The sequence below is a fragment of the Acartia tonsa genome, chromosome 2 (genome assembly GCF_053477335.1).
Source record: "Acartia tonsa isolate MP-2025a chromosome 2, ASM5347733v1, whole genome shotgun sequence".
Lineage (NCBI taxonomy): Eukaryota > Metazoa > Arthropoda > Copepoda > Calanoida > Acartiidae > Acartia > Acartia tonsa.
Window position 1 is genome coordinate 22,534,515 of NC_137261.1, and position 13,809 is coordinate 22,548,323.

Consider the following 13,809-nt stretch of genomic DNA (forward strand, 5'->3'; position numbering starts at 1 on the left):
AGCTGATAAATATCACTCTTGAACAAGCGGTTGACGACAATGTGCAGCTGAAGCAATTCAACCATTTTAAATGTTTTATGTGCTGATACATAAAATTTAATTTTTGAAAGAAACAATTTTGGGTAAGGCTAATACGCACAGACATGACTGTAAAAGCTAAATTCTCTCTTCTTATTTCTTTATAGGAAAGCCAATCCCCTTTTAATTTGTTATCGTTATATGGACAGTGTTTAAGATAGTTGCAATTGCAAGCTGAAAGGGGAAACATCTAAAATTGCTTACAAATTATCATAACGTTGGGGGTGATTTTTATATTTCAGTGCAAAATGGTTGTTGCAAGTAGGCTGGTTTGGCTATTAGCAATTATTGCTTGCAATTTAATTGTTATAACAGGTTTATTTATGTTTATTTATAATTATAATGGCTTACATTCTCTATCCAATTATATAAAGTAGCAAGGTTTTTTATCTGAAGCTTAAGATCTCATTGCCGCTTTAAATACAGAGCCACTAAATGCAAGGGGCGTAGCCACTAGTAATGAATATGTCCGGATTTATTTTGTAAATTATATGACTGATTTTATTTAACTTTTTACTCTGTTAATTGCTTTGATCTTAGGGAAACAAGGATGACAACATCCATTAATAGCGAGACATAAAAATGACTATAAATGTATAAAGTCAGTTATAGAGCAGATGTCCAGTTGTCATAGAAAAATGAAAGAAAGAGAAAGAATATGCGATTAATTATCTTAAAAATAAATAGATCTCGAAGCTTTTTTAAAAATTTGGGTATATATGTTTCATGAAGCATTACGGACGGACCAAGTTAGTTATATAGTGTATGCCTATTGGTACAGGGAATCATCACCAAATTTCAGATGTCTATTTGAAATAGCAGTCGAAAAAATTCAATTTTCCCAATAACGTTACGGACGGAGAGACAGACAAAATAAATCAAAGAGGAGCTCTGCTTCTAAAGATTTAAATTGTTTGGAATAACTAAAGTCGTGAAACAAGGACGCGTACTCACAAATTTTTAAAATAGGAAAATTTTCTAATAACGTGTAGTGATTACATGTAGTTAGAATGGTTACTTTATCAGGCTAGTGACGTTGCTAATAACGTAGTTATGTCAAAGCCTGTAAACAATCGCAGCTAATTTTTATACACAGTTAGGACTTCAGGAAAAACGTTGTTAATTTGTCTGCTTGTGGTTATTTGTTTCAAAAGAGACATCCTATTATAAAAAGTAGTAAGGTTTTTTGTCTGTAGCTCAATAACGACTGAACCGTTTAAGCTCTCCTTTTCAGGGAAGCTTCACATTGGGGTTAGCGTGGTTTTAGGCTTTTTGTCTGCCTTTCTATACTCCTCGGAATAAAGCCCCTAAATTATAAGGGAGCAACCGCTAGTATTATTTTTTTAAAAAATTTAATAGTCGAGGAGAAAAATAATAATTAAACTTAATACGAAATTTGAATATTTCTTATATCAGTAACTTATAGAGATGCTACGCAGGCATGTAAAACTGTAAATTATTTCAACTTTTCCATCAAGAAATTAAGTATTTACAGTAATTTATCTTTTTCCAGCCTAATTTTCAAATCTTGTACATTCTTTTATGCTTTTCATACAGATTAACAGTAGACTGTAATATAGGAATAATCTTGGAGCTCTTAGAATTAAAGAAAAGAAAATTTTAGTTTTAAACAGAAAGATATTTCCTTCCCCAAAATGAACCTTTTTCGGACCTATAACAAGATTTACTGTAAAGGAGAATTGGTTCAATGTTTAGCGAGTTTCTTTGCATCAGACATGTTTAAAAGCATGATATAATTTATGAAAAAGTTTTGAAACACAGCTATGTAGGTACTGACGGACAGACCCTACTTAAAAATGACTTTTTTATTTCATGATTGATAGTTTTACTGTGGTAACTTTATTTCATTTATTTCTGGAAGTTTTCTATTATTTGTATTATCTAATGTTATCATGAATTGCTTTATTATATACTGGCGACTGTGCCCCTAGCATCTAGGGGCTTAGTATTCAAATGACAGATAGTGACTAGAAAAATAGCCTAAAACCAGGACTTAAATTCGAAACTGAAATAGCCTAGAACCATCACAGGAACTATGAAAGGCGGACTAGAAAGAGAGAATTAACAAACGGTTCTGTGCTTATGGAAATCTTAAGCTTTAGACCAAAAACCTTTCTACTTTATATAATAAGATTATTAAATGTTTTAGGGAAAGAATGCAGGACAAGATTTGGGGTTGGCCCACCTTGTATTTTTCCATTTAGGCAAGTTTATTTTTTTATCCATTTATGTGGTTTTATTTAGGTATTAACAATGAATCTAAGGGATAAGACAGTGAGCGATAATTTGATGTACATCGACAGGGGACAACGGAAAGTATCATGTGTGACGTCATTAAAACCTCTAAAAAGGAAGGATAAAATGAGAAGCGGTAAAGGAAACACCTAAAAAAGAGATGTATAATAGACGTATTTTTATGACGTCACACAAGACACTTTCCGCTGTTCAATCGGCAGTGATGATACAACATTACCCCTTATGAACACTTCTAGTTTAATCCACCCAATACAGATTTGATAAAAGCATCAATTTTTTTTAAAAGCCACCGAATTAGAGGACGTGGCATTAAAGTTTTGGGTACCACTTATAATTTGCAGTCCAATGTGCCCTCCCTCCCTGGCTATAAGAAAGATCGTTTCAGTATGTATGTATGCTTGTCTGTAATGCGTTTACCAACGTGTACCTGATCTATTTCTGTAAAAAAGTGTATGAAAATCCTCTGCATGCGACCGATCCAAACATTCTCTATAATTCACTAAAGATATTTTCTTCAGAATAATGTGTATGAATATAAATATTAAGATGTGACTTTGTATCGGAAAACAATAAATAATATACTTCAGGGATTGAAAGGGGTACGTCAGTGAACGATAAATTGATGTACATCCCCAAAATGATACCATTCTGTAGATTACAATAAGTGGTTGAAACGTTAGGACACTCAACTAAGTTAACCAACAAATAAAATTTTATAAAAGTTCCAAGGTTGTTAAGCCAACGAATAAAAAAACGTTATTGAAAGACTTTGGGGACTGGTGTAATAAGCAGCTCAATGTACCCCCCCCCCTCCCTGATTATTCATAATTAGTTTTTACTCAAACTATAAAAGCAAAGAAAAGTATTCATGTATTTAGGTTTATATGTGTTTGTGTTATTGTCGATCCGCGGATAACTGTCTATGATACGATGCAAAACAAATTGATTAAACAGTCAAACGACAGTAAATATGTTGGATTATTTGGAAACTGAATACAATAAGTGATTACAGATCTAAAATAGTTAGAGAATGTTTTAAGGCTAAGGGTCAAAAATCACATTAAAATACTGCTTCTAAAAGTTGAATTATTATATGGATCAAAAAATAGTATTAATTTTAAATGTCTTAAAAATTCAAGAAAAAGAAACATCAACCCTAAAAATATTTTTTTAGGTTCCAGGGAGAATTGTTTTATGAATGTACATCAAAATATCTGACTAATTCTACAGGTAGAAATAATTTTTAAGGGCTCATCATATTTTGTCTTTTACAATTTTCTTCATTGTAAGCATGTCATACAATACAAATAACCAATTATAGGCCAGTATATATTTTATCATTGTCAATTAAAATATATACTGGCATGTCATTGTATTGTATGACGTAATATTTGTTATAAGCTGAGCCCATAGCTGCACAAAATTTTCATATTTTAGATGCTATGTGTCCAACAAAATTGGTTGATGATTTTACCAGGGAAGCAAGCCTGGAGCGCGAAGATTGGGGATTCTGCTTCAGAACTTGTGATCTTCTACATTACAGGAATTCATTCAGTTTATCAGAAACTCTTCAAAACCGATGAATATCCGATAGACTGAAAAATCATGTATATTACAGACTATTTTTCCACTAATATTAAAATAAAAATCATAAAACTAATACCAGTTTTGTTAGCCCGTGCCATCGGCCTCTCGGGGCTAACTAAAATAGTTTTAATTTTTAAGCTTTTCTTTTTAATATACGCAGAAAAGCTGTCTATAATACGAATCGATAAATCTTTATAATAAAGTAACAGGATGTGTGTTTGTCTTGTGTGTCTGTATGTCTGTCTGTGTGTCCAAACCCCGAGCTTCTCATAGGTCCCGGGAAAGTTTATAACTATTTGGGGGAGGGTACCACCACCCTCCCAAGAGAAATCACAAAAAAAATTTTTTGACGCAGAGACTTGAACGCAACATAGGTAGGTATCGTATAGACTTGAACGCACCAAAGAAAAAATACGTATTATTATAAAGAAAAACAAACATTTAAAGTGCCACTAGAGGCCTCTAGGTGCGTAGCCGCTAGTAATTCAAAAAGTTGTTCTGTTACAAAAATGTTGAACAAATACCCAGAATTAAGTTTTTATTAATAATAAACTTGATGAAATGAATATCAGAACCACAGAAGAACTTCATGATAAAATACAGGTAGTTTTTTTTTATTTGTAGAAGAAGAACTAGAAATTCTTTTAAGGAATACATTTCAATTTTTATCTACCTATATTATTAGCAGTTTGTACTATATATGTGTTTGTGTCTGTATGTCTATATGTCCTTCTGTCTGTAATGGAAGTAGATTGCTGATTTTTTTTAGAGGTGCATGGCTGATAGTTCACTTTCCCATACTGACTTCACTTCTCGTATTACTCTATTATAACTTTACCGTATTTCTTTATACTGGCTATGGAGTAGATGCACAAATAAAAGAACTTTTTAACATTATTTATATTAATAATGTAAAGAAAAAGAAAGAAATCTTTCTGAAATATTTCTTGGATTTTGGAGTTAATTATTTTCTGTCTCATATTTTATTTTGTACTTTTATCATTTAAATTTTTCTCACTTTTCTTACTTTTCAATTTATTTTATATTAAGCATATATTTAAAAGCGAAGCTTTCTTATACGAAAGGTCGGGCCGTTCTTCCGTACATCCGTACAAAATTAAGCATAAGTTATTCAAAAAGGCTAGCTCCTATCGTTAATGTTAGAATTGTCCTATCGAATTCATCATTTGTACGGTGATTCCTGTAACATTTAAGTACAATTTAAAGTATTTGGAGGTATTCACCTATCTGGCAAAATTAAGGGGGATGGTTACACCCCTTATACAATTCCTCCCCCCCCCCCCTAATACAGCTAATTGGGGTGTCAAGGTAAAAAAGTAAAAAACCACTTAAATTTGAGCAATATAAGCTAACAGCCACCTAGATTTTTGGTTGTCACAAGTGGCAAAACCCTTTGCACGCCATGCACTGGTTTGAACACTTATCATTTGTACTAACAATCATAAATCAACATAACCCCCAATATCTTTGCCATTTAATGGCAGAACATGTTCAGAAAATTAATTTCTTATCTATTACCATATTTTTATAATACTTAGTTTTTAACAGAATCTACCAATATAATAAATAATTCTTTTGTTGGATATTTTGTTTTAAATATAATCTAAAAAAAAATTCTAAAAAATATGTGTTTTGCTTAAAATATTACATAATTTAATAATTATCTTTTGGCATTATATAACAATATCCTTATTTTGTTTCTACTTTATAATCATCATATTTTAAATTTAACCCCTACGGCCTACATCATTTAAAAACATAGCTACTCAACAATTATTTTTTATCACATATTTTGTTGAATGATTTTATAATTTAAGCGGAAAACAGAACGTTCTAAAACATAAATGGCTTAGAATTCATGGAGCTATCCAAGAAAAGTTCAAATACCCTTTCTGTAGATTACAATTACTAGTTGAAACGTTTAGACACTCAAATTAATTAATTTTCAGTTGCTTTGACTTTTCCAAACGTTTTGTATTGTTTGCGTTACTTATTGGCATAAAATAATTCTTTTTTTCAACAATGTTTGATTTTAAAATTTGAATAAAGTATTAGTTTGCACATATATGCATTACACTAAATTGATTTCTAAACCCTTCTCTACCTTCTTTCTTCTATTACAGGGTGTTTCAAAAATTTTAGGAATTACAACTTTTGTTTGTAGAATCTGCACTGAAAAAAATATCCGGATCAGGTGCTAAGACTGACTTTTTAAAATCAATGTGCAAGAAAAAAAAATTATTCTGTGGTTATTTGTGTTTTTTTTGTGTGTATTTTCCAATAGTTTGGTTAGTTTTCAAAACGATACATGATTTTCTGGTAGCTCTCTGAACTGGTTTAATTCAGCGGATATTAATCGGTTTCAAGGCCATTCTGAAAATATTTTTTTTTTCAGAACAATACAGGATTTTTTGCAGGGCTATGAACCGGTTTTAATTCAGCAGATATTAATCGGTTTCAAATTCATACTGAAAATCTTTTTCTTTTTTAGTCCCCCTGCACCTTACTATTAATGCTTTGTAAAGGTAGCTATTAGAGCACCCACGGATATTTCCTCATGTTGTAATATCAAAAAGGGACCTAAGTTTAAGAATATTTTTCGTCTCAAGGCTGTTATCCATGAAAAATTTAAATGATATAGAAGAAAAAGGTATTGTTGTTTTAATTGCTTTAAGTGAAGTTTAAATATATACGAGTTTCCTTTAAGGTCCGTTTTTTAAAATTGAACATGAACCAATCCAATTGCACTGTAATAGGTAAAGCAAAATGTGCGCTGTAATGAAACCAATTTATTCTCGAAACATTTTTCACTCTCCTTTACTTAGCACAATATTTTCTTATATTTTTTACAGGCGCAGCTGCTCTAAGATTTCTAGTTGCAAAGTTACTCAACAGTTGTTCTAAGGATAGGGTTATCAGATTTTATCATATACCTTTCACAAATATATATCCATATGGGATGCCAAAAGCAACATGAGCGCAGAAAATGTGTATCAAACGGGATATTATAAGACAAATAAGTTGCAATGTTATAATGTTCTAAAGTTATAATGTATTCTATATATATGTATATATATATATATTGTATGTATATTCTCTTTTTATTATATTATTATTTTTCCTCTTTTTTAAAATTTTTTGCTTTCTCTTTATTCTTTCTTTTACATTCTCGGTAGTTTGAAGTAAATTTTGATTATTGTAAGTCAAACAGCTTCGCTGCTATTGGATTTAATGGTGTTGTTTTCCTTGTAAATACTTTTTTGGTATCTAATTAATTCTATAAGTCTATTTGTAAGTTTGTCTACACTAGGCTGTGATTTAAAATAGTACAGTTTTTTTGCCTGAAACTAACGATCTCGGAAAATACTGATTTTTTGCACTTTTTAGGAAAGGTTTTAGGCACTACACTAGATGCTTTGGAGGCATTCGCTAGTTAAACTTAAATCCTGCCATTCTAACACGTACTAATTGCAATTATACGATTATAAAGTGGTCTAGCAGAGAAAGCCAACCAAAGAAAGTAAAACATGATTTTGTTGAATCACTTTTAGATATCTTATTATTTTTTCTATCAAATATGATTTAAGATGGTAGTAGTACGGCTTTCAGTAGAATAAGCCACTCAAATCAAATGAAAAAAGTGTTTCGTTTATATGTATTCTTATATATTAGACTAGCGGCTACGCCCCCCTAGAGGCCTCTAGGGGCACTTGAGGAGGAGAGAGTCGAATGTAATAATTCAATTTCTTATTTTATATTTTAAAAGAAAAAGTAAAAACATTTTTTGGGGGGGGGATGCCCCCCCCCCCCTCATTTTTAATTTTAGTTAAAAAATATAAAAAAAATTTTTGAGGAGGGGGATTTTTCATTTTGGGGGGGGGGTGTCCCACCCCCTAAGAAAATGGTTATAAACCTTCCTGGGACCTATGAGAAGCTACCTTGTTAAGGAGAACCCGATCGGTTCAGCGGTTAGCGAGATCCTTCGGTACAAACATACAAACATCCAAACACACAAACACACAGACACACAAACATCCTGTTACTTTATTATAAGGATTAAAAGACGAATTGTTATGGGGTCATTCTGAATATTTACCTAAGGATATTAGGGGTTTGACAATAGACAATACATTATAGATGTACATTATTGTGCAATGTGCATCCCCAATAATGATAAACAAAAATACTCCTCAAGTTGATAATAAGTAATTCTTTTAGAATCTTATAATTTTATAATTACAATACAAAACTTTTCAATCGATTAGGGGTTCTAATAGGGGTATTTTTTTCATCCTCATTGGGGATTTACAATGATTTGTTGTTGAATAGTGTTATGCCGTGTTAAACGGTTTGTTACCCTATTTTTTTACTTTTAAAGACTTTGCTACTATCTGACTTAATATTAACTTTGTAGAAGAGTTATGTTAAATGAAACTGTAGTAAAAACATTTTGTGTAAAAACTCTTGTCTGAATGTCTTTATTTAGTTTGGATTTCATATCATGCACTTCTAGCATATAGACCAAATGAGTGCAGAAGGGGGTGCAGGTGGGTGTCTGACAATTCAGATTAGGACAGTTTTTCCCTATTATCCACTCTAACCAGGATTTACGACCCCTTGGTTAATATATGTGCACGCCAATGATACAGACAAATAAGAAAAAAGTATTTTTTTTGTTTGTAGCTTAAGAATTTGTTAACTTCTGAACCGATTGAGTTTTAATTATAAAGAATTCAGAGGCAGGCATAAATTTTACAATTGGTCAATTACAGTGTATACTGGCCTCTCATTGGCTATTCTATCGTATGACGTCATAATCTATGAAGGGACTTTAATCATCTTTAGAATTGAGATTTGAAAAATGCTCAATATACAATTTTTCAAACCCAAAATTTATTTTGGCAATAATGAATAATTATCTCTTCATCAAACTGCAATTTAAATTGATCCATACATAATTTTTAATCTCTTTACAGCAGGGGTATTTGGATAATTTGTCAGAAAAAAATGTAAATTCTTACTTTGTAAGCAAAGCATGGTTTTTTTATTAATTTGCTTACCTACCTTATTTGATGCTAAAATGAAAAATAATTAGCATTGCTTATGGACTGCGATCAATATAATAAAATTACGGCCACAGTCCAGCCGTCGATCAACAAGTCTTGATAACTTAGAAATGAATCTGGGTATAGTGTCTATAAATTTGACGTAGTATAATACAAATGACCAATGATAGACCAATACACAGACTAAATTACCAATGACAGACCAGTATACATTTTTAATGACCAACCAATGGCCAGTAGGACGTTATATTTCATACTTTAAAATGCTTCACTTAAAATGCAACTTCGATCGGATGTTTAGGCAATGTTTAAAATATATTTTTGTATCACGTCAAATAATAAGCAAAAATCATCATTTAAAAAAGAATTATTCTGAGAATAAAAAAGTTGAGCAACAAAAAGACATAATATCTCTTCTTATTTAAACGTTTCAAGGCAAAAAAATAATTTGTTATGTTTCTTTTATCTTTGGTCAGTTTAATTAGAGAATTATAAATTTCACTGATACCCAAAGTTCTTTTACAACGTTAGCTTATTCGTTGACTCAAAAACATTGATTTTTTTTATTAAATTATAATTGGTTGGTTCCAAACTTTTCAGCAAACTATTTTCATCAATAATTTTGTTTATCACTATGTTTTTAATCAATAATTTTATTGATATTTTACTCGTGTTTAATCAAATAGGTTTTATATTTAATTATTAATAATAGTTATAACTTTGGTTTTAGATTTTTTGTTCATTAAAACATTTTTTTCTCCAAAAGATATAAGAGCTTTTTGTTAGTTGAATTTATTCAATGAAGAATAATCAAGGATTTAGAGATAGGACAATTGACAAGGATCTAATCTTCCTTAAAATTATTAAATATGTGTTAGTTTACTTGTTGTCAAGGTGATAGTTTCGAATCTCAGTTCAACATTACATACTTGAAATATCTCCTACTGAAGCTATATCTGGTGCGCGACATGTACAGTTAGGTTAGCGGGAATGCCTTTACCATGCAAAGGCAATGTTCGTGTCAATCAAAGGGTGGATTGTCTGACGGACGTTTTACCGTATCAACAAGTAATTCATTATATTAACAAGGTTTGGATCATAAATACACAATGCATGGTTAGATATCATGATGTATCCAGTCCTCTATATTTGATCCTATATTTTATACTAGCGGCTTCGCCCCTAGCCTCTAGGGGCTTTGCTCCAACAGGTAATAAAAGAAAAAGAAAAATAATAACCTCTGGAGATGCCCCCACAAATTTTAAATAATTTTTAAAAAATTGAGGGGGGATTTTTTTATTTTTTTAGGGGTTGGGGGTGTCCCACCCCCCAATAAAATAGCCTAAAACCACCACAGAACCAGTAGGTATATTCCCTGAAGAGTAGAATCCAATCGGTTCAGTGGTTACCGAGATCTTAAGGGACGGACAGGCAGACAGACAGACGGACGGACGGACAGACATCATTCTACTTTGTATTATAGATTTATCCGTGTAAAATTTCGGCTAGAGAAATGTATGCAGATTAATTTATGAATCCCTGTATCCCTGTTAAGAATACACTGCGCACATACAAACTTCAGTTAACAATCCCTGTATCCCTGTTAAGAATACACTGCGCACATACAAACTTCAGTTAATAATCCCTGTATCCTTGGTAAGAATACACTGCGCACATACAAACTTCAGTTAATAATCCCTGTATCCCTGGTAAGAATACACTGCGCACATACAAACTTCAGTTAATAATCCCTGTATCCCTGGTAAGAATACACTGCGCACATACAAACTTCAGTTAATAATCCCTGTATCCCTGGTAAGAATACACTGCGCACATACAAACCTGAGTTAATAATCCCTGTATCCCTGGTAAGAATACACTGCGCACATACAAACTTCAGTTAATAATCCCTGTATCCCTGGTAAGAATACACTGCGCACATACAAACTTCAGTTAATAATCCCTGTATCCCTGGTAAGAATACACTGCGCACATACAAACTTCAGTTAATAATCCCTGTATCCCTGGTAAGAATACACTGCGCACATACAAACTTCAGTTAATAATCCCTGTATCCCTGGTAAGAATACACTGCGCACATACAAACCTGAGTTAATAATCCCTGTATCCCTGTTAAGAATACACTGCGCACATACAAACTTCAGTTAATAATGCAAATACAACAGGGATATAAGGATAAATAATAAGAAAAACAAACATAAAATCTTGAAATTAGCTTAGAAGGCTTTGTACACATTAAATAGGGATTTGCGGAAAGTGTCATGTTTAACGTCATAAAAATACGTCTAAAGAGTAAGGATGAGATGAGAAATGGGAAAGGAAACCCTAAAAAAGAGTTGGATAATAGAGGTATTTTTAAGACATCACACATGGAACTTTCCGCATAACCAGTAAATAGTTAAAAAGTAACTTTAGATTATAAACTATGCTTAGTCATTTATGAACAATGCCCACCAAATTTAAGAAAATTCAGTTTAAATCACAATGATTGACCAAGTCAACAAGTATGGTAATTGTCGTAGAAAAATAGAATTTTAAAAATAGTATGTTGATATTATATAAGTCACAACCATATATAATTAAAGCCATTTAGTCAACATAAACACTTGCATAATGATGGAATGCCTGCATTTTTTGCAATTTTTTTCTTTACTTTTTCTTTACTTTTTTCATCTAATTTACTCATACCATAATTCCTGAAAATACTTGCGAATTTCTTTGCTAATTGCAGAAATTATTTCGCAATATATTTTCAAAGGGGTAAAGAAAGATTTGGGTTGAGATGAGTGAAGAGGAAAAAAGAAAAAAGGAATGAGAAAAAAGAGAAATTGCATGAAAGTTTGGTGTAATTAGGATTTTTCTTTTAGATACTTCTGCATTAACATATACTTTCTTTTTTTACAGAGAAAAACAATTAAGTCAAGTTTTTTAGCCATTGTTTTTGAGGGGTTTTAAAGGTATATAATGAAAGTAAAAATAGTTTTGATAAGGGGCTGCACCCTAGCATACAGGGTTATTTTCGAGATTGTAAACAAATATCCATAACAACAAACAAATGGACTGAGGTAAAAAAAAAAGACTGTATAGTTTCTTATTTACACGGATGGAGTGTATTTTTCGTCACGCCATTCAAAATTCCATCTAAAGGACTTTATCAAAAATGAACGTAGAATCTCAATAATATCCTTTGCTTTAGTATTTAGGCTCTCAGCATCCAAATTTGGCGGTTCCATTTGTTTTGGGTACTTCGGTTAAAGGAACTCCTCTTATGGGAATCAGGTACAAACTTTTCTTAGACATAATAATGTGGCGTTATCCTCTTTTTTCATTTTTTTCAATTTTGTACCCCCCCCCCCCCCCCCCCAACTACTGACAAACAACTATTTTAGGTAAAGGTTAGGTTTTAGGCTAGGGAGCCGAGCGCTGAGGCTAGGCAGGCAAGGGGGCCGAGCTCTGCGGCTAGGCAGGCAAGGGGGCCGAGCGCTGCGGCTAGGCAGACAAGGGGGCCGAGCGCTGCGGCTAGGCAGGCAAGGGGGCCGAGCGTTGCGGCTAGGCAGGCAAGGGGGCCGAGCGCTGCGGCTAGGCAGGCTAGGGAGCCGAGCGCTGCGGCCAGAGTTCATAGTTCGCTGTCGGGGGGGGGTACTCAAATTTTCAATATTGAAAAAAAATTTCTAAGAGGATAATACCAATAATGTCAGTAATAGGTTTATTTTGATGAATTAATAAATTTACTTTGTATTTTGTATCAAGAGAAATAGCTATTTGTTCGGTCCTACGACAAACGCAGGAGTCCCAAACGTCAGAGTGGACAAACGTTGGAGTGGAAACTTAACCTAACCTAACCTATTTTAGACCATCTTATAGGTTTTTTAAATGCCTAACCCCTGCACGGGGCTTACTTGTTCATTCATATCTTAACCTAACCTAATCTGTATAGAAATACTTAATACAATTAATATTTTAACACTCCTGCGTTTGTCCACTCCGATGTTTAAGACTCCTGAGTTTGTCCTGGAACCATTTGTTCATCTAAAACATTTTATTCTAATTTGAAGACTGGCATTGACAAACGAACAATTTACTGAAAATCATGTAAAGATGAAGAATTTTACAAAAACATGTTATGTGTGAATGATAACTTCATTTTTTAAAATAGGATAACAAGAAATGTTCGAGCACCTCGTGATTTGTTAAAACCAATGGTCAGGTAAATGTAAATTAGATTATAACAAGTTTAGTTTGGTTTTGCCTTCACCTTTTAAGTTTACTTTTAACAACCAACTAAACTGCAAAAAAAAATAAGAGGATGCAATGTTCATCAAAAAATATTTCAAATAAATAATTATGAAGAAAAGGACTTTTCACTATAGTGAATTTGTCATTTATTAAGTAAAATTAGATTATACTGACAAATGAGGATAATTTCTAATGAAATTTACAGTCGCGTAGTCATTTGAAATTTTTTTTGGTATTTTTGGAAATTTCTCCTGGGTGGGTGGAGGCACCGTCCCCCAAAATATATATAATCATTCCCAAGACCTATGAGAAGCTACACAGTTAAGGAGAACCATATCAGTTCAGCGGTTAGCGAGATACTTCAGTACACACAGACAGACAGACTTATAAAGAGCTGTTACTTTTATATAAGAATTATTTACTAGATTGGTAGCAAATATGCATGGTAACGAGCCTGTGGGCAGAGAAATTATTGTTCACCTCGCCTACCATCTACTTAGCTTGTATGATAAGGTAACCAAAT

At 32.4% G+C, this 13,809-nt stretch overlaps 2 protein-coding genes across 2 annotated transcripts in view; both read left to right on the top strand.

Moving 5' to 3' along the window:
• The first annotated feature begins 259 nt into the window (after nucleotides 1-259).
• LOC145312472 (uncharacterized) lies at nucleotides 260-3,938 on the top strand. The gene is made up of 4 exons (XM_080151730.1): nucleotides 260-393; nucleotides 2,249-2,303; nucleotides 3,530-3,585; nucleotides 3,793-3,938. The coding sequence occupies exons 1-4, from the start codon at nucleotides 327-329 to the stop codon at nucleotides 3,936-3,938; spliced, it is 324 nt and encodes a 107-aa protein (XP_080007856.1). The 5' UTR covers nucleotides 260-326.
• A 565-nt stretch (nucleotides 3,939-4,503) lies between these two features.
• Nucleotides 4,504-13,809, top strand: part of LOC145312474 (carboxypeptidase D-like) — a 39,847-nt gene continuing 30,541 nt past the window's right edge. Inside the window, exons 1-4 of the mRNA XM_080151731.1 lie at nucleotides 4,504-4,545; nucleotides 12,247-12,329; nucleotides 13,207-13,257; nucleotides 13,712-13,799. Of these exons, the coding sequence (XP_080007857.1) occupies nucleotides 4,504-4,545; nucleotides 12,247-12,329; nucleotides 13,207-13,257; nucleotides 13,712-13,799 (264 nt within the window). The remainder of the gene's footprint in view (nucleotides 4,546-12,246; nucleotides 12,330-13,206; nucleotides 13,258-13,711; nucleotides 13,800-13,809) is intronic.

Excerpts from the sequence above, each read along its gene's own strand:
- LOC145312472 (XM_080151730.1), top strand. The coding sequence starts at position 327 with ATGGTTGTTGCAAGTAGGCTGGTTTGGCTATTAGCAATTATTGCTTGC. Across the intron at positions 2,304-3,529 it reads CCTTGTATTTTTCCATTTAG|GTTCCAGGGAGAATTGTTTT; the intron begins GCAAGTTTATTT and ends ATATTTTTTTAG. Across the intron at positions 3,586-3,792 it reads ATATCTGACTAATTCTACAG|ATGCTATGTGTCCAACAAAA; the intron begins GTAGAAATAATT and ends TTCATATTTTAG.